Genomic DNA, 21,010 nt, shown 5'->3' with positions numbered 1-21,010 from the left:
ATTAGAATAATGAAGACAATTTATTAATTTAAAATATGTAAAATGATTCATTTCAATTATAACATATTATATTCACTTTTATTTTAATTTTTTCATTAAATGTGATTTAAAATATAAATAAAAAATATTCATTTATTAATCAATTATAATACTTTTTTATATATTCATACTATTCAAATTATTTCATGTTTGAGTCCTTATAAGGTCATATATTATCATTAATTATATTATAAATTATATAGATTATGTTTTGCATATTAGACAAATTTAGTGGTCCAGTTTAGTGGTTAAACCCACCAACTGCGGTTATTGATTTAATTTATTTTTCCATTTATTCAATCACACAGTGACGAATGTCACCATTAGATTGAGTATTAAATTTATTGAAATAAATAAAAGTTAGGACAAAATTAATAGAATGTGTAAGTAATGAGGACTAAATGTGTAATTAAATAAATTTTATTAATTGACGCGTCATCTCCTCCGTTAATATTTAACGGCATGTGGTTTGATTGACAAGATTCAAATAGTTAGGTGACACGATTGAAAAAATTGAAAAATTGGTGGTTAAAGTAAAAGGGGTAAATAGTTAGGTGATCAATGGTATAATTTACCCTAAAACTAATGTTTTATAATTATTGTATTTTTATTCAATTACATTTATATTTTTAATTAATTTATAATTATATGATTAATATTTTTATAATTTAACATTTTATAAACTAATTTAACAATACTCATCCGTGCTCATAGAACGTGACAGTATTATTCATAAATACTATATACAACTATAAAATAATCTTGAATTATGTTTTTATGGTAATTATTTCAGGCACTAGCACTATAAAAGAATTATTCTATAAACAAGATTATATATATATATATATATATTAATTTAAAGTAAGTACAATATAGTATCTATTTAAAGATAATTATCAATTTTTTGACATTAAACGCTCGTACCTCTGGCATACTTGATGCTCGAACACGAGACCTCTAAGAATAACAAAAAAAAATTTATCATCAAGGTCACAAAATTATATTCTTTAAATAAGAGTTAATTGTATTATATGTTCTCAATCTATAACTTTTATTTTAAATTAGTCCTTAAACTTTTAAATATTTTAATTTCATCTTCAAACTATGACTCTCATTTTAAATTTATCCTTAAACTTTTGAACATTCTAATTTCATCCCTAAACTATGACCATCTTTCTAGATTGATCCCAAACTTTTGAATCTTTCACTTTCATCCACAAGTTCATATGTAATTAGCTTTAAACATAGTTTAACCTCAAATTCCTTTTTTCAAACATATAATAATATAACTTGGCCTAACAGTGGAGAGCGACAACAAATGGGTTTCGACGATAGAGGTGGTGGCAGAGATGGTTAGTGACAACAATAAAGGGATTAAAACTAGAGATTTTAGAGATTTAGGGTTTTTTGGATTTTAGAAAAAAGTAGATTTTAAAAAATAAAATTTTCAGAAAAATATAAACGTGACACGTTTAAGATATGTAATTTTTTTAACGGCCATTACGAACTGAACATTTAAAATAATAATGTTAGTAACATTAGACACCTATATTAACCGGGAAAACATTAACACTTGAATAAGAAACAAATTATAACTTAAACACTTAATTCTGTATTAAACCTGGAATAAAACTAGCTTTAAATCTTAAAGGCCTCAAACTTATCACGACATCGTCGGTCACCGATTAATCCTCAACAAAATTTGAAAAAACAAAATGAAATCAGCACACTAATGTCTTTCAATCTTCCCGTTGGATCTTAAAGTCATGAGAAACGATAAGCCCTTTTTTCTGTTTGATTCTCAGTAGAGTAGAAGAAAGTCCATTCCTCCTGGTACACACTCTTGCAGCATTGTTTCCTTTGCTAACAATTTCTGTATATGTAGCTTTTATTCACATTCTGCCAGCAGAAAAAACCAAAAATAATGAAGTTTATGGCTTCAGAAATAATGCAAATAATGATATTAACTGAGACATATTCAACCAGGTTTTTACTGCTACACTAAAATTCCAGTTCTTTAGAAAGTAAATATGAGCAAAAAAGATTTTGCCTACTGTGAAGTATGATCATGTATTCGGGAAAAAAATATAATAATAAAATTACCTCATAACGTTTATAAATTAGTTACTTTAATTCCTATTTTTATTTTTAAGTATTTTAACCCCTAATAAACAATTTTTGGTCAGATTATCTCTGTAGGAAGAAAATCGTTAGTTGACTAACAGTTGATACATTTACCGACATGACATTTTTACATGTGTTTAATTATTGACTTGACACATACTAATTCTTTATTGTAGGTGATATGGTAATTATCACATCATCATTTCAGGTGATATGATATATTTCACGTTATCATTTTAGTGCCATGACACATATCACATTAACAATTAAGCACACGTAAAAAAGATATGTCAACAACATGGGTAACTAATGGTTTCCTTTCAACATGGTGTATTTTGAACAAGAATTAAAACGTTGGGATTAAAGTACATACAAGCAAATAGGGTTTCTACACATTGTGATTTGTGAAGCATGAACAAGACAATCAGAACAGTTTAAAGAACAGTGTATCCAGGCAGCACAAATAAATTGTCTGAATGACAGAACAAGTAACATAATGGTTGCTTGAATCGGATTCCGGTATCGAACTGCTCTTTATTCATCATCTAAACTGGATTTTATTACAACATTTTTGCATACATTGATCTGCATAAGAACCAACTTTTCCTGAGACTTGAAGCTCATATAATGTATGTTACTTTAGAACAGCATAAATACATGCCTAAACTATTGTTCGTCTACCTATAACTCGAGGACAGATTGTGTATTGAACGCTATACTGGTTTTCGTTTCCATCTACGACAAAGTTAGTTTTGTTATATGTAAACTAACAAAGCCCCTTCACTCTCTATCTTCCTCACTGTGCTCTTAACACAATAGTCTATGTTGTTGCAAAGAAGTTCATGCAGATTGGAGGACGAACCTTAAACAAAGCAAGGATCGACGAAGGGAGAAGCCATAGCCCATCTCCGCATATCAAGCCAGATGCCACGGCAGGAACCATCAAACCAGCCTTCTTGCCATTTAGCTTGTGCCATGCAAAAACAGCCAAACTCCCCACACACATATCAATTGCAAAATAAGCACCAACAAGGAAAGGCACAGCCATAGCCATTGGAAGGGGAACCCATTTCCCCGATATACTTGGGAGTACAATCTCTCAACAAATTGGCCGCTATGGCAAAGGAAAAAAACCCATAGCAGAACTGCAAACAATGCCAGGGAAGGGCAGAGAAGCCTTGAACACCAAGAATGGCCATATTTCGGTAAATGAGAGCATATGGGGCTTTGTATTGACCATCGGGGTTCCCCAGATCGAAAGCTTTATAGAAGAGAAAGAATGTAAGAGGAGCTACAACACAGCCGATGGCCGTTCCGATAGCCTGGCTGAGAAGCATGGATCTTGGGGAAGTGAGAGTTAGATGACCGGTCTTGAGATCATGCATCAAATCAGATGAGATAGAAACAATAGATTTAATAAGACCACAGCCCACGAGTCCTGCAACGACACCATTTTCCTTTCCAGACAAGGCAGCAAGAACGAAGAGAGCTACTTTCCCGTAATTGTACGCCATGTTCATGTCAGTCAGACCAGCACCATAAGCATTGCAGAAGCTCAAAGAGGGTGCAAGAATGTAAGCAACAACTACATAATACCATTTTAGCTCGGGGAACATCTGAGGGATAACAATGATGGAAACGATAGAAAAAGTAGTGTACCCTGCACATGCTACCCACATAGGAATTCTCTCTCTAACGAATAGTTCATTTCGATGAAGATCGTCCGGATGCGACTTCTGGTTATCGGATGCTGCATTACACGTAAAGAATGTTAATAAAGCTGCTATTCTCTAGGAATACTCTCTCTAAAGTAAAGTTTTTATTCTCCGAGGATCTATGTGAACATGACGATGCTTATAGGGTTTAGCACTTCCAAGATCAAATGAACACCGTTTTACATGTCTCGTGATAAAAAGGGACCATGAAAACAAAATATTTTAATTGCTTACATACCCTTGTAAAATGGAAACAGACTCTACTAGATCCATACAAGATGGTAGCTATAGCTAATGAGTAAAAAGTAATTGAAGTAATGAGCTTGAGAGGAGCCAACAAAGACATTTTACAATGTAGCTGACTTACATGTTTTAAGGTTACTATTTTTAACTCTAGTGTGGATGTTTCTTGCAGTGAAAAACAGAACCTTCAGAAAATTGTAGAGCCCATCCCCCAGAATTAAAGAAATAGAAATAAAAACCTGCATTATAAACGGAAACCAATGAGAAATGTGAACCAATATTGGAGCTAAAATAATAAAATATCATTAAGGGAGAAGCTCTGCAAACCTTGTAGCCATTTAGACTCTTCATGCTGCTTTCGGGTAAAGTAGCAGGGAACCACTCTCCCTTGAGCCCTCCAATAAGTGGCCACATTACTCCCAAGAAAGCACCGCACCGAGGAGCAAAGATAAGTTTACTAGATGTGAACAGATCATTCCTGCTCCCATGTAAGTCATACTAAAATCAAAGTAAAATCTGCAAAATCAAACTTTCTTGAATCAATGAATATGGCAAGAGATGTATAGGTGGAAAAATGTTAAACATAAAGAACATGAAATCTAAAGCACATACGAGTTTTTCCATGCTTTCAAACCAAATGTAGGAAACTGAGAAAACCCACATGCATCTCCACCTGCATAGAACCATTGGAAGAAAGCCCAAAGGAAACTAAGTGAAAAGAATTTCAGAAACCCGTGAACCTGCTTCCTGCAAAATGGAACATTAAAAGGTCGAGTTATGCCACAATTGAAACCAGTTTAGTTTTGAATTTGAAAAGAAAAGAATTGGAACCGTAGGTTCATACTTGGCCATTTTGTCTCCTTTACGAGTATGAAATCCATTAATCAGAACAGCTGTAGCGGTTCCACTTGGGTAAGCTAATTTGTAGTCGATTATCATGATCTGACAGAACAAAAATGCTCGACTATTAAGATGATATATCCATGGTATGATCTTACATGATAAAGACCCAAATTACCAACTAAGACTAGATGATATGGCTGTGAATGAATCTATCAGTTTTTCTTGGAAACCCTGAATAGCAAGAAAGTGAAGTAGAAGAAATAGGCATACCTTTCTTAGAGGAACCAATGCCAAAAGCCCGACAAAGGAACTCACAAAGAGAAAACCAATCATCCAATGAATCCCAGGTTCCTTGATGCTACCTGGATTATTGCCTTCGGTGTCAACGCCAGCTTGTTCATAAGTCTTCCTGTTTAAACCCAATAGATAAGAACCAAATCCACCTGAACAATTGATGGAAAACAAAAACAACAAAACAGGTGAATTGATATCCAATCAATGATAAAAAAATAATTCAAAAAGGAACCAAAAACTGATTGCAGACAAAAAATACCTCCAACAGCAATACTATAACAAGCAACAGCACAGGTCTGAATTATGGTATTCTCTTGTCGAGTGAAAGGAGTTGAAGCAAATCCAACCTTCTGCAGCAGCTTTGTCCATGACCTAACAAATACAAAGGCAAGAAGAGCGGCTGAGACATTGAGGTTCGGAACTAGCCCGGTCGTGAGGTTGAGCTTCATGACTATCACACTGTATATGATGCCAATAAGAAGGCTAGCTACGAGTCCTCTAATTGTTATCTGTTTCGTCCAAGGTGCAATCCTCTTCAACTCCTCTTGCTCACCATTTATCTCTTCTGGATCTTCTCTCTCAACCCTCTCAATCTCTTTCATCTCCTCCATGTTCACGTTTCCCTTGATAAAATCTGGTTCTTGGAATGCTAGTCTGATTAAAATCATCACAAAAACCAAATATTTTTAAGGACCGGTTCAAAGAGGAAACAAATCAAACTTGGTGATCAGCTTGATCTTCTTCTTGCTAAAGTTCAGCTTGGTAAACACCTATCCAGGCTCAAAATCAAACTTGTTTCTTCTAATTCACGTCCATCATATTAACTAGAATTCATGAAACAATTTCAAATTGGGATTTCCATTTATGCTTTTCTTTGCTGAATCTAAGAACATGCCATGGAAGTAATAAAATACTTTACTCATTTCTCACCTCAAGCCTTTCCTTCCTCGTGTTGACCAGCAGAAAGCTCCGAATACAATGAAGAAAATATAGAAATATCAAAGTTTGAGTTCAATGGTCGAGGCAGCAGTAAATAAACACCTCTAAAAGGACCACTAGCAATCCACACGCCGAAAAAGCCAAAAGGGTACATAAATTCAATTCAATGCAATATCACAAGGGCATTGAATTCCACATCTGAAACAAGAAGACCCCAAAAAAAGGAACTTCAGAAAGGGTATATCAAAATCAGCACTTCAAGGCTTGTGGATTTGGCACAAATCGCCAAGTCTTTATATTAAAGCAACCCCACAGCTTAGTAACCGCAACAAAAAGGAATGTTAAAAGGATGAAGAGTTGAAGACCCTTTGCATGTAAAGCAGATATATACAAACAGAGTTACCACGCTGTACATTTATTAACCATTCGACAAACACTTGGTGGCCATAAAATTTGATTCTTTATGCCGACTGCCATCCTAGCTACAAATTTTACAGAGAGAAGAAAGTGAGGGGTAGCCATGGAAATGGAGGTCCTTTCAAAGAGATTCAATGGAACTTGTTCCAGCCATAAAATTTGATTCTTTATGCCGACTGCCATCCTAGCTACAAATTTTACAGAGAGAAGAAAGTGAGGGGTAGCCATGGAAATGGAGGTCCTTTCAAAGAGATTCAATGGAACTTGTTCCAGTCCTTTCGCATTGAAAGCGGCTCTACCGGGGAAAGGCGTGTGTCCTTTAACAACGAACATGAGAAATTCAGCGAAAAAGGCTTACAGGTTACAAAGGTCAAAGAATCGAAAAAGGAAAAACACTTTCAGAGATTACAAATTGAGATAGCGTGAGTAAGGGACCATGGAAATGGGTATCAAAGTTGATCTGTTGGCGTCAGATCGAAGCATAACCTTAGATGTCACTGTTAATGGCTCGGACAAATGGGCTCCGTGATTCCAATGGTGTTGTTTTCGAGCGTGGTTGTAACTCGCTCCCTAGGAAAGTGGGCGTGCTCTCGATTTTTTTATTTTTTATTTGGTTGTAGGTACTACTTACTACTTAGCCCATCTCCAATGCTATTTAACTGTAGCGATTTTCGGCACTGTAGCGCTCCAGTGCTGCGCCAGATCTTGCTCTACAGTAGAGATCTGCTACAGTGCCGCGTTAGATGTGGCGCGGCACTGTAACTTGCGCCACATTTTTTTTTTTTTTTTAAGTATATTAAATTATAAAATATATTAAAATATATTAAAATTAGATAAATAATTTTACTAATTTTTTTGTAATTTTTTGGATTTTTTTATATTTTTCTGATTTTTTATATTTATAAAATTAATATTATAATAGTTAAATATTATAAATAAAATAGAATTGATGGTAATGTAGAGATAACGCTGGAGATGAATTATTATTTCATCTCTACAATAGAGATAGAGATGCTTTAGAGTAGAGATAGGATTGGAGATGCCCTTAGTGATGGCAACGATATGGTTGGATTTTTTGTGAAACCGATTCGATTTTAAAAATATATATATTTTATTCAATCTATATAAAATAAATACACTTTATTTGATTTGATTTGAAAATAACATTTCTTCAATCTAATCTTATATTGTAAGGTATAAATTTGATCTGACCTTACATATTATAAAATAAGAATTTAATTAAAAAAATATAAAGAGAGAATTATATTAATTGTTCGTAAAATTTATATGTAAACGTTACACTATTATTCTTGGATTGGTCAAGTTAAAGATTTTTCAATCTTTATTTAAATTGATCCGATCTTATTTTATATAAAATTTTATTTGAAGTTGAATTTTAAAATAAAAAATTGATCCTATCAAATCAAAACAAATCAGATTAATTCAGAATTTATCAGTTTCGAGTTAAATTGTAATATGTATTACTACTCCACATATAGTTACAATCCCACGATCTCATTTATTTTTGTACGGAATTCGAGTACACTAGTTCATATTGTCTGTCGCTTTTTAATACTATTTTTAAACTTTTAAATTATACTAATATATTCTTTCGATTAATATTTTTTTATTAATTGCGATAATATTAATATAATAATTTATAATTAATATGATGGTTTAAATATAAATAATAGCATGATAAAAAGATTTAATTAATTTAAAGGAATCGAAAGTTAATATTATTTTCTATAAAAAAAATCAATTTACTAAACAAGTTTCCAGAGGTGCAGGACGAATAAATGTATAATGTATTATTAGTGAATCACAATATATCATATTATTAATGAATAAAATAAAATTTCAATGAGAATTATAAATAAATATTTTTAATTTATTTAAATTAATTGAAATTAATTATCATTTTTAGACAACGATCTTAATTTAATTTACTTTATTTTATAATATTACAATTTAAACTTTTAATTTTATTTAAAAAAATCTAATACTCCATCACATAAATCAAATAATTATCAGTCGTTGTATAGATATTTTAATTGTTATAAAGTATATTTAATTTGTTATAATATTTATAAAATTTTAAATATATATTGGATATATTATTCATATGTGTGTTAATACTATAAGGGGGTGTTTGGATTGGGGAATGTGGGATTCCCATGGGAATGGAATCCACATTCCCCCGTTTGGTTAGCACGGAAATCCTATTTCCGGTAATGTAAGATTACCAATAGTGGATTTTTTGGGGTATATTACCGGGAATGTCATTACCTCCCTTTCCTTAGGTATTGTTGGATTACCGGCGTTTTAGACTAAAATGCCCTAATTTTTATTTTTTCAAAATATATTATTCTGTCACGAATAATAAAAATTTTACGAATGTTAAATTACAAATTATCCTTAAATTATTTTAGATTTACAAAAAAAAATCTATAATTAAAATTTTATAAAGTTCAAGGTTTAAATAAAATTTTAACCCTTTCATTAAACTTTTTATTTTTATTTTATAAAAAATATAAATATTATGAATTTAATTTTTTTTTAAAGAAATATATAATATTTTCCAACTTGTAATATTACACAAATATAATTAGGACAATTTGGTCAAATATACATTCCAATAATCTTTTATTCCTTTAACCAAAATGGTAATCTTACATTCCTGCTAAGCCAACCAAACACAAAATACAACATTCCCAGTAATGCTATTCCTTGGTAATCTTACATTCCCACTGGTAATCTTATATTCCGTGAACCAAACGCACCCTAAATGATCGTGGATCGTCTCAAATTTTTGACCCATCTAAACTAAGTATAAAATTACACCTCTAAATTTGAATTCAATACAACGAGGATTTAGGGAGATTTTATTTTTTAACTCAAAATTCGATTCAATTTTTAGGTTAAAATTCACATCTGATTCAACCCAATATATATATATATATATTATTTTCAATAGATAAAATAAAGAATTAGTTGAAGAAAATAGACATGGATATAATTGTAATAATCTCTAAAATATATAAATGGTAATTATATTATTTTCTCAAGTCAATATTCTTTTTACCTAAATTTAAACCTGACTCACTTCGATCTCGTCCTTTAGAAAAACTCGATCTAACCCAAATTTCAATTAAAAAAAACAACCCTATCGAATCAAGTTGAAACGTATCAAATTATCCATCCCTTGTTGATATTCAATTTATTATAACTTTATAATATTTTGAGTATATATTAAATGATAACAGCCTAATATAATTTTAAAGATTACATTTTTGAAGAATCAAATCTTAATTAAAATATTATTTAATTTGATTTCATGTAATAATATTTATAAATAAATATAAATTTTAAGTATAATTGTGAATTAGATAATTCTAAGAATACACCTTAGCGTGCAGATCATGCAAATAGAAAATATGACGAACACGTGTCTTACCTTAGAGCCTCTAGATGGGGAGAATCTATCATTAATTCCATTGACATCACTGAATACACTTCTGCTTTATTTTAAACAAAAAGACATCCTTTTATGAAGTTAAATCCTTTGTTTTAAAGTTGTGGAGATCTTTGAGATTTTATGTTCCGATTTTATATTAACTCAAATTATGTGTTGATTCAAACTTTTTTATTCATTCATATTTTTTATAATTTGAATCTATATATATTTTAATTTCTCATTTTGTTCAAATATATATGAGTTTAAAAATATTTTTAAAAGTGAGCATATATATTTTAGAATAGCATTTACATCCTAATTCAAATTTAGGCACGAACCAAACTATCTCATTGATTAAACGAATGATTGTTATTTTTAGAAGTTCCAGATTCGAGCACTAAATATTATAGGGTATTTAAATATTTATGGTCAAATAGTTGTGAGACTTTAAGACAGATACTACCAGTATCCACTTGTAAGCACCTAGATTAATAATTCGAATTTGGAATCTGCCAATGAGTATACACTATAACGTTTGATATGATTATACTTATACATCTTTTAAAAAGTTAATTTCAATGTAATAAAAATAAAATACGTGTGATTAGACTGTTATTATTATTATTATTATTATTATTGATATGGAGTAAGTATAAGATAAAATATGTTAAAGATAAACTCTTAACCATTTGATATTAAACAATCTTACATTTGACATTTCTGGTGTTCGAACCCGATATCTCAAGGAATAATAATAATTCATTGACCACTGAGATCCATTGTTTCGAACAAATGTTATTATTATTAATATGTATTGTTTATTAAATTATAAATAAGTAAAATACATTTCATATCACTAAATTATTCATCATATTATAAAACAGTCATTTAATTAAAAAAATACATTTAAAGGGTCATGAAGAAAAATAAAAAAAATAAATATTAAATTGATAAAATATTTACATATAAATTAGAATTAGAAAAATTATATATCTACACTTTTTATAGGCATAACGTCATAAAAAAATCTTTAACGTTTGACTAAATAGTCACTTTGACTAATAATTTTTGGAAGCATTTTAGTCCTCAACATTTTATTTTGAGACAAAAATGTCTCTCCGTAATTGTAAACCACTAGTTTAAAAACGGTTTCTGCTCCAAAATATAGGTCTCTTTACCCTCAAATAAGACGTAGGAGTCCAAAAATGCTTCGGAAAGGAAAAAAAATAAGAATTAATCAAATATTAGAAGTATTTTAATCCTAAAATAAAATATTAGAGACTAAAAAATTAAAAGAATTATTTTAATAAAAAATTGAGGGTTAATTTTAGTATTATTGGCTTTTAGGTGGGTCTCTTTTTTTACGTGTAATGGGGAATAATGAATTTGGAGGAGGACAAATGGTAGAGGCAAGGAATTTGTACATTTAAGGGTGATTGAAGTTGAGTTGTTGATCATCAAAGAAGTCGAGGAAAAAAGAGCCTACGCATGTACCCCTATCCCGTCTTAATTATTCCTCTTCTGAGTAGTAACGTTTATGTATTAAATAAAAGAACCATACAAGTTTTCCATCAATATGCTTCCTTTTCCTTTACTTTTTTATCTTTATTTGGCTTCTCAATTATTAAATATTGGACTCACCTTACCAGTGACAACACCTTAACACTGCCCAATATTTATTTTATTTTTCGGAAATTGAACCATAATCATATATTAAATTAGCCTTCATTACTCGTTTTATGTATTAGTTTGTTGTCACTCTTATCTCATATTGATTCATAATTTTTATCTTATGTTAACTTCTTTTATATGCAAATAGAAACAAATTAGTTTATTACAAATATTTAAAATTATAATGAATATATATATATATATATATATGATACATAATACTATTACATAATGTAAAACTCTTTTAGTTTTACATAAATATAAGATTGTTGGATGAGTTGAAATAACTTATGAGCAAGAAATTAATCTCAACTATCTATTTTCACTCATCTAACGATTCTAAATTTATGTAAAATTAAATAAGATTTACATTATCTAAGTGTGTCTTAATCCTATATAAATATAAATTTTAATTTATATAAATGTATTTATTTTGATTTATATGTTATATTTATAGTTTAAGATTTATGAAATGATAGTTTAAATTTAATATTTGAAATTTTATATTTTAAGATTCAAAATTAAAATAAAATCCCTATAAAATAAGTTATTATAAAATTTATACATAAAATAATAACTTATATATATTGTTATATTATATCCATTTTACGAACAGTCGTTATGGAAATGTGGCAATACATTAACACCATACACCGATGGCACACCCGGTCATTACTCCTGCCTCCAGAAGAGCCTGACAAAGTGGCCATTGTCGGCCTCAATTCATAGGGTAAAAAGAACAGTTTTACGTTGCAATATTTTAATAATGTCTCAATTAATTTTATATTTTAATATTATTATTCTTAAAACTAATATTATATTTGATTAAGAAATATTATAAATACATATAATATTATTTTATATTATTTCAAATTATTTAAAAAAATAGATGTACATCCCGAATTCCATATAAAATTAATTTTATAATTATAATAATAAATTACTATTTTAATATAAAATGTATAAATATTAAAATTAAAAATGATATTATAAAATTTGAAAAACGACCAATAAAATGATAAAAAAAAAATATGACAATTGTTGTTGTTAGGAGGAAACAGTCCATGAACCCCTTGGATGGGGCCAAATACCTAACCACTAAGCCAAGATAAATATATTTAACTTATACTGAATGATAATCACAAATAAATCAATTTGAATGATTTAAGATTCAAACTTAAAAACTTAAGTAAAATAAATCATTGTTGAAACGTATAGGACTGGTATCAATGTTTACAATGAATCGAGAGTGAGTCTGTTTTCGTATCTCTGAAATTTAAAATCATCATATATTTTTAAGTTTTTTATGTATTTACTATTGAAAATATGTTTTTGTCCTCTATAATTTTATAAATTCGTCATATCCTACCTAAAATTTTAAAGATTCGTTTCTCCTTGACACAAATTTCTACATCCGTCCCAAGTGAGTCTACTCTTTCTTGTGATCTTTCTTAGGATACTGTTCTAAATGCTGTATATACTGAGTAGCATCAAATATTTTATGTTTCTTGAACCGTGATATAAGATGTTTGTTGGTTTTTAATTTCTCAATATTAATGTTATTTCTTTAGGATGTTTTATTCTCAGCAGAGATTATATTAATGCCTTAGAGCTGATGCATTATGTCAAAAAATTGTTTATTTTAGCAAATTCTAAATTATTTAAATTCATTTATTGTGGTTATCATTTAATATAAGTGAAATATAATTATTAATAAAATTATCCAAAGTAACGACTAGGGGTGTAAACGAGCCGAGTCGAGCTCGAGTATTGCCGAGCTCGACTCGAACTCGAAAACTTTAAATGTAGGCTCGACTAGACTCGAAAACTCGCGAGCCTAAAATTTTCAAGCTCGACTCGAACTCGAAAGATAATATTAAAACTCGACTCGAACTCGAAAAGGCTAGAACTCAAAAAAAATTCAAGAGCTCGATTGAAGCTCGAGACTCGAGCTCGATTGAAGCTCGATTTTGAGCTCGATTCAAGCTCGAACTAGATTAAAGCTCGAACTCAAACTCGAATTTGATCCTACAAAAATCTTATATTACATTTAAAATATATAAATAATTTTCCCTTTAATCAACCATTACCAATACATTATAATATGAATGTATGAACTATAAAAAAATCTAAAAAATAAAAAATACAATTACAAGAAATTTAGGATAATTAATATAAGTTTTGAAGTTTTTATAATAATTATTAGTATTATTATTACTCATGTTTATTATATTAACATGTGGTGCAAATCGACGAGGAAGCCCGAGATAGTGCACCACCCACGTGAACCCACCGAGGAAGACCCATGCTAGTCTGCCATCCACCGAAACCAATGCTGTCGTCGCCCATGCTGGCCATGCTCGAATCCATGCCCTGCAGACACACAACAAGGGACAGAGCACCAAGCACAAAACAAGGGACAGAGCACCAAGCAAAAAACAAGGGACAGAGAACCAAACACCAAAACCAATACTAGAAATGACAATTAACAGCTTATGCAGCAGTTGATAAGAATTAAATTGTACTATGGAACATGTAAAATAATATGTTTCTGGGAAGAAGAAGGGGAGTGAAAATTTTGAAATATACAACGAATGAACCACCAGATAATACAAAATATAAAACAATTTCAACCTTAGATTGTATTCAAAGATATAATTAATCAAAAATTTATATAACTTACTTGTGACATTCACATATGTCCTAATCATTAACGTGAAAATCTAATGTATTGGTTCACCTTAATAGAGTTATGAATTTAACAACCTATATTTCTTGACAAAACCATATTCAATTATCAGCGGAGTTTTCTGCAACCTAAATCACATAAATAAGAATCACTATAATAAGACAGTGTGGTATTTGTCCACTCACCTGAAATCAATCAAAGGTCGAATATTTTGCAACCAAACTTGTAGTAGTCAAATGGCTCCCGCAAAGCTTTGTGGTAGGGTTGAAATACAAAGGATCTTGAAAAGCTACCGTCATATTTCATGTAGAAGTTCATAAAAACTTATAATCGAAATGCAGTATCTGAAAAAGGAAGTTCATAAAAGTTACAAACTGTAGATTCATCTTGAAAGAGCATTTTAGAACAATTACCTCTACATCCAAAAGCACACGGTCAAGTGCAACAGCCATGTTCGACAAAACAACTTCAACAGCAGCGAGATCTCCACTTTGAAAAACCTAAATGTTGTCACATGCGAAAGATTTTCTCTTTTAAGTTTTCAGATATACAGGTAAAAGATACGCAAGAATGAAAAAAAAGTTCACCAAGATTTTCGAAGGGCATAGATCGTGTACTGAGGAGAACATATCATATCTAGAGCATACATTAATGTGCAGTAAAGTTTGGGTTTCTTGCCTAGGTCAGCGAGGAAAGAGTGGTCCAGGCTTTAGGACTCTTCATCGGAGCTCGTGGGGACGGCGAAGGCCGCGGTGGCAACGGTGGCCGTGGTCTGGCATGGTTACGGAGTGGTGAAGCTGGGTATTTACGAGGGTCTTATGGGTTTAAGTTTAAGGTTTTGGGGATGTTTTTTATGAAGGTTGTCACCGAAATATGTTTAGGAGAAGTTTAAGCTCCACATCGGAGCACTAGGCGACTGAAGCCACAGAGGCTGTGGGTCTCTGTTAGGGTTGAGCGAGGAAAAATGATAGAAGTTGAAGTGTAGAACTCCGTTGAAGAAAGTCGAGAGGAGCGGCAGCTGCGGGCCTGCAACACTATTTTCTGGTTTGCATGAGAATGAGAGGGGGAGAGTTGGAGAAGGTTAGGACGTGAGGCTTGAGCGACTGAAATGAATATTTAGTTTAGGTTTGTTTTAATTTAGGTTCTAAACCCTAATTAATTTTGGGGTTAATTATCATTTAGCCACCATAACCTTAGGGGTAAATTAGCTTTAGGCTCTCTAGATTTATGCATTTTGTACAAAACAGTCCCTCAATTATTTAAATTTTAGCTTAAATTAGTCCTCACATTTAGATTTTTCTTAATTTAGTCTCTGTTTTGGATTGTTTTCTTTAATTAGTTGTGTATATTTATTTTGCATGTTGATATGTTTATGTATAAGTATGTGAATAATTTATTTACGAGTCACATAACATAACATCATTTTGCATAATTTGTATGTTACCTTCATGGCATAACTTAAACCCTAACACATAAACCCTAAACCCTAACACATAAACCTTAAACTCTAAACTCTAAACCTTAAATCCTATCACATAAATTCTAAATCCTAAACCCTAAACCTTATCACATAATTAGTTATGAGGTAAGTACAATATAGTATCTTGATATTAAATGCTCAAACCCTTGATATATATGATATTTGAACCCAAAGCCTCAAAATATAACAACAATTTAAAAAATTAGTTATTACAAATATTATCATTAGAAATATATTAAATATTTGTCATTAGAGAAATAATTTTTTTATCAATTTAAAATAAATATAAGAATATTTATTCAAAAATAATTTTTAACCATTTTCAATTCAAGAATATTTATTCATCAATAATGTATTTTTAATATATTTTTAATAATGTAATTTTAAAAAATATAAAATTATAATATAATATTTTTTCGAGCTGCTCACGAGCTTTTCGAGTCGAATATCGAGTAGCTCGTTTCGGCTCGTTAAGAACTCGAGTCGAGTCCATTCGATCCGAGTATTTATCGAGCCAAGATCGAGTCGATCTCGAGTAGTTTGCGATCTGTCTCGTCTCATTTACAACCCTAATAACGACTCTAACCCAATGTCTAGGCGATTGGTTCCCATCTAGCGGTGTTTGTTTATTTCCTTTGATTTTACTCCTTTAAGGTGGTGACATCTTATTAGACCAAAACATATTGGAAAATACAATTAGATTAGAGGAAATGACATGAAAATTAAAAATAAATATTTAAAAATGTTACGTCAATATCATTATTAAAATTTTAAGGATGTTAACTAAAATAAAATATAAACCAAATATTAAGTATAATTTTGATAAAAAAAAGTTGGGTGACCGAAACTTAATACTTGAATTATTATTTTTATTTCGTTTTAGTACTTAAATTTTTATTTTTAAAAAATCATACATAACGTTTACTTTTTGTTCCGTTTTGATACCTCGTCATTAACAACATAATGGAACTATGATTAATGGCACCTTTTTATGGGTAATTCAACACTCAATTATCTTATCATTTCTATTTTGGTCACTTAAATTTATTTATTTTAAATCTAATTACATAACTTTTAAACTACTCTTAATTTAATCACTATAACTTTTAAATTTAACTTTTTTATTTTAATTATATATTAATAAAATAAAAAAATTATGTCACAAAATTATTAATAAAATAAATTAGAGTGATTAAAGCAAGAGCAATTTAAAAGTTGAGTAGTTAAATTGAAATTTTTTAATCTTTAGTGACCAAAATAGGAGTGAAAAGATAGTTGAGTGATGAATGATGTAATTTATCCATAAAATACCACATACAACAATTCCATAAAGTTTTTAACGGTTAATACCAAAATAATACTTAAATTAAATGTTAAGTATGACTTTTAAATAAAATAAAGTTTAGGTACTTAAACAAAATTAAAATAATAATTTAGATACTAGACATTCAGTTTGCCCTAAAAGTTACGGGTCTACCCCAACCCGTTCGGTCACGGGTCTACCCCAACCCGTTCGGTCTGGTCTGGCCCATAATGTTTCCTTAATCCTATTCGAGAAAAGCTGAATGGCCTCAGAAAATCGTAAGCACTGTCGTCGAAGGGGGAAAAAATATTTTCTGTTTCGTCTTCTGTTAAAATTTAGAACCCCAATAAGTCTTAACGTGAAAGTTTTCTTTTTCCTAATATGATAAAAGAAAGAAATTAGTCAAATCAATATATGCGAAGAATGGGTTCATCTTCGTCGGAGACGAAGTTCCTGCAAGAATTGATTTTATACGCCGCCAGCGCCGCCCTCAGTTGTTTGGTTCTCTTCGCGGGGCTCCGACACCTCGACCCTAACCGGGAAGCTTCTAAAAAAGCATTGGAGCACAAGAAGGAAATTGCTAAGCGTTTGGGTCGTCCTCTAATCCATACTAATCCCTACGAGGTACACTTTTTGGGGAGAATTTTATCTTATTTAAATGATAATTTGTATTTGTTTCCTTTTAAAAGTGGATTTTTAATTAGTTTTGTAGAAAGTTAAATTAATACGCGAGAATTAGTCATCCATTACTGTGAATGTTTATTCTTTAGTTTTCCCCCCTTTTCGATAGGGTTTTGCTTGTTTGGAATAGAATCCAAGGCTGGAGTTTGTAGTTCAGAATTGCAATTTTTTAAAATGTAAATCAATGCCCTTTATCTGAATTTTGAACATAGAATTAATTAAAGCTTGCTAAAGGGATACTAGGGTTGCTTGATTTGATTGTTGCCTCCTTTTTTTTTTTCTTCTCAAGTTGCTAAAATGAAATCATACTTGACTAACTCTTCGGTTAACATTGGTGTGTTTGCCTTATGACCTTGTGTGTGTGTTCTTTTTGCATTATTTTTTTTGCAGCCTTTTGGTGTTTTTCTGTTTTATTTTTTGTAATTTTTTACTCTTTTCCTTTCGTGTTTTTTGTATTATGTTCATTAATGTCCTCTTTACCTGAAATTATCATATCTGAGAATGCATGCATACCACTATACTTTGGTAGTCGTGCATGTTCGGTAATCAAAAATATATATTTGGTGGAATATATGCTTTGAAATTCAGTATTAGAATAGAAGCAAAGGATCCTAACTGTTAATTTTATGGTGGCCTGCATGCTTATACCTTATTTTTTTTTTTCATTTAATAGGATGTAATAGCATGTGATGTAATAAATTCTGATCACATTGACGTGGAGTTTGAGTCTATTGGAGGATTAGAATCTATCAAACAAGCTCTCTATGAATTAGTGATTCTTCCATTACGAAGGCCAGAGCTGTTTTCACATGGAAAGCTTCTTGGTCCTCAAAAAGGGGTTTTATTATATGGCCCCCCTGGTACTGGAAAGACCATGCTTGCTAAAGCAATTGCTAAGGAGTCTGGAGCTGTTTTTATCAATGTGCGGATTTCAAATCTGATGAGCAAGTGGTTTGGTGATGCACAGAAACTTGGTAAAGTTTTGATAATGTTTACTCTATCCATATTGATTCTGAGGCTTTTGCATTTATTTCGACTACACCTTAATTCATATGGTTGAAAGTGATCAGAATTAGCACTTTCTTTTCCTAGTATTTATTTATTCTTTGGAGTTTTAACTCTTGTGGAAATGTGAGAAGACGCTTTATGCATATAAATGAACCCTTTTAAGAGAAGAGAAAACTGGTTCAACCATCCCACAATTTTGCGGAATGCCGAGGTGATTCATAGAATGTACTTTGCCCGAGGCCAGGGCCCAAAAATAATTTCATCACATAAATATGTGCCATAACGGCATAACCCTTCCATGTCCAGGCTCGTTTTTCTTAAAATCAATGGCCTGCGTTTCTTTATATCATTACCCTGAAATTTATATTACAAGATAGAAAAAAGATGATAATTATCATATTATGCGCAAGTAGTAGTAAGCTAGCCCTTATCAATTAAACATTTTTTCATCAAGCATTTTCTAATGGATTAAAGTCCCCGCTTATGTCTATTAATGTTATGCGTCTTATATCTTATTTTTTGTTTCCTCTTCTACTATGCAGTGGCTGCAGTGTTCAGCTTGGCACATAAACTTCAGCCTGCTATTATATTTATTGATGAGGTCGATAGTTTTCTTGGACAGCGTCGTAATACAGATCATGAAGCAATGACAAACATGAAGACTGAGTTCATGGCTTTATGGGATGGGTTTACCACTGATCGTGAGTATTTTTGTACCAAAAAGCTCTTATATACTATTATCATTGCCATTCAAAGAACCATCTTTCCAGTTTTGTGATGAAGGGTTGTCTAGAATGTTATAGGGATTGTTTTTGAATTATAGTACAGAATTGAATAATCGTATATTGTTGTGCAGAAAATGGCCGAGTTATGGTTCTTGCTGCAACGAATCGGCCATCTGAACTAGATGAAGCCATACTCAGGCGTCTTCCCCAGGCTTTTGAGATTGGACTACCGGACCGCAGGGAGAGGGCTGAGATACTCAAGGTGATTTTGAAGGGTGAGAATGTTGAAGAAAACATCAATTTTGACTTCATTGCCAGTTTATGTGAAGGGTACACAGGGTCTGATATTCTCGAACTCTGTAAGAAAGCCGCATACTTTCCTATTAGGAACTTGCTAGACGAGGAGAAGAAAGGAAAACCATCTGGAGTAAGTGCATTTTTCTTTTATTTCTTTCTGCGTCCATGTTTCATTTTTTGGAAGTATTGCTGAGTGAGCTATGTTATTCGGCTCAAGTTTGAATGTCAGATGTAGTTATACTTTGGAGGGTCATATCCCCAGTGCCCATATCCAAATATGTGTTGAACACAAGTATTTCAAAATAAAAATGGAGAGTTGGAATGAGGTAGGGGATGGGATTCTAGGAGTTGTCTTAAACATACACCTATGACCTATCTATGAGTAAAACTTCAGTTTGTGTGTAGAATCGATGAACTCTTGTATCTTGCATATAGCCTTTGTATTTTTTGCAACACGAATAGTCAATTATTTATCTTACCGAGTTTTTTTGGCTAAATTACTTTTTCTGGTTTCTAGGCTCCGAGGCCATTATCACAAACTGATTTGGAGAGAGTTCTTGCCACATCGAGGAAGACTGGGGTTTCTGCAAATGAATATAGCAGGTTAAGTTCACAATTACCTGGATGGTCAAGGCAAAACCAGAGTGAGTCAGATGATTATCAGGTTCAAGCTGCCATTAATGAACTCTCCAAGCTTGTAGCTTCCCAAATTGCTAACCTTCAATCAGATTCTCAGGACTCTTGAAATTCCTAAACTGCATACTTGGATTTTGTTGTGCAACCTTTTTTTTCTTTTTAAAAGATGCTTGATTAACATGATTATTGGTTATGCAATACAACTTTAAGAGAGATTTCATCACAAAATTTGTTTGTTTGTTTGTTTTTTAATGTATGTGATGTTTTATTTTGGTTAAAATATGTGAAAGGTCCCTACACTATTTCAAAATTTAAAATTTAGTCATATTTTATTTTTGTGAAATTGAGTCCTTGTATTATTTCTATTTGAAAATTTCGGTCCCTATTTTATCTTATTCAATTTTAGCGTTAATTGTTGATATGATAACTATATAACTATATAATTATAG

The 21,010-nt window shown here is 31.1% G+C and overlaps 2 protein-coding genes across 2 annotated transcripts; one reads left to right on the top strand and one right to left on the bottom strand.

Annotated features, from left to right (window-relative positions):
* Window positions 1-2,667: 2,667 nt before the first annotated feature.
* Window positions 2,668-6,082, bottom strand: LOC120191700 (metal-nicotianamine transporter YSL3-like). Its single transcript, XM_039194614.1, is given in 10 exon segments — window positions 2,668-3,238; window positions 3,240-3,913; window positions 4,246-4,360; window positions 4,449-4,543; window positions 4,546-4,637; window positions 4,734-4,868; window positions 4,966-5,063; window positions 5,235-5,407; window positions 5,518-5,912; window positions 5,978-6,082. Coding segments are annotated over 9 exon segments (1,989 nt in total). The 5' UTR covers window positions 5,870-5,912; window positions 5,978-6,082; the 3' UTR covers window positions 2,668-2,983.
* An 11,437-nt stretch (window positions 6,083-17,519) lies between these two features.
* On the top strand, window positions 17,520-20,761 carry LOC120191758 (ATPase family AAA domain-containing protein 1-B-like). Its single transcript, XM_039194678.1, has 5 exons — window positions 17,520-17,838; window positions 18,569-18,869; window positions 19,446-19,604; window positions 19,760-20,055; window positions 20,443-20,761. Exons 1-5 carry the CDS (start codon window positions 17,629-17,631, stop codon window positions 20,668-20,670), a joined length of 1,194 nt encoding a protein of 397 aa, XP_039050609.1. The 5' UTR covers window positions 17,520-17,628; the 3' UTR covers window positions 20,671-20,761.
* The last annotated feature ends 249 nt before the right edge of the window (window positions 20,762-21,010 follow it).

The sequence above is a fragment of the Hibiscus syriacus genome, unplaced genomic scaffold (assembly GCF_006381635.1).
Source record: "Hibiscus syriacus cultivar Baekdansim isolate YM2019G1 unplaced genomic scaffold, ASM638163v2 tig00116971_pilon, whole genome shotgun sequence".
NCBI classification, from domain to species: Eukaryota; Viridiplantae; Streptophyta; class Magnoliopsida; order Malvales; family Malvaceae; genus Hibiscus; species Hibiscus syriacus.
This window is presented reverse-complemented; position numbering and strand designations above follow the sequence as displayed.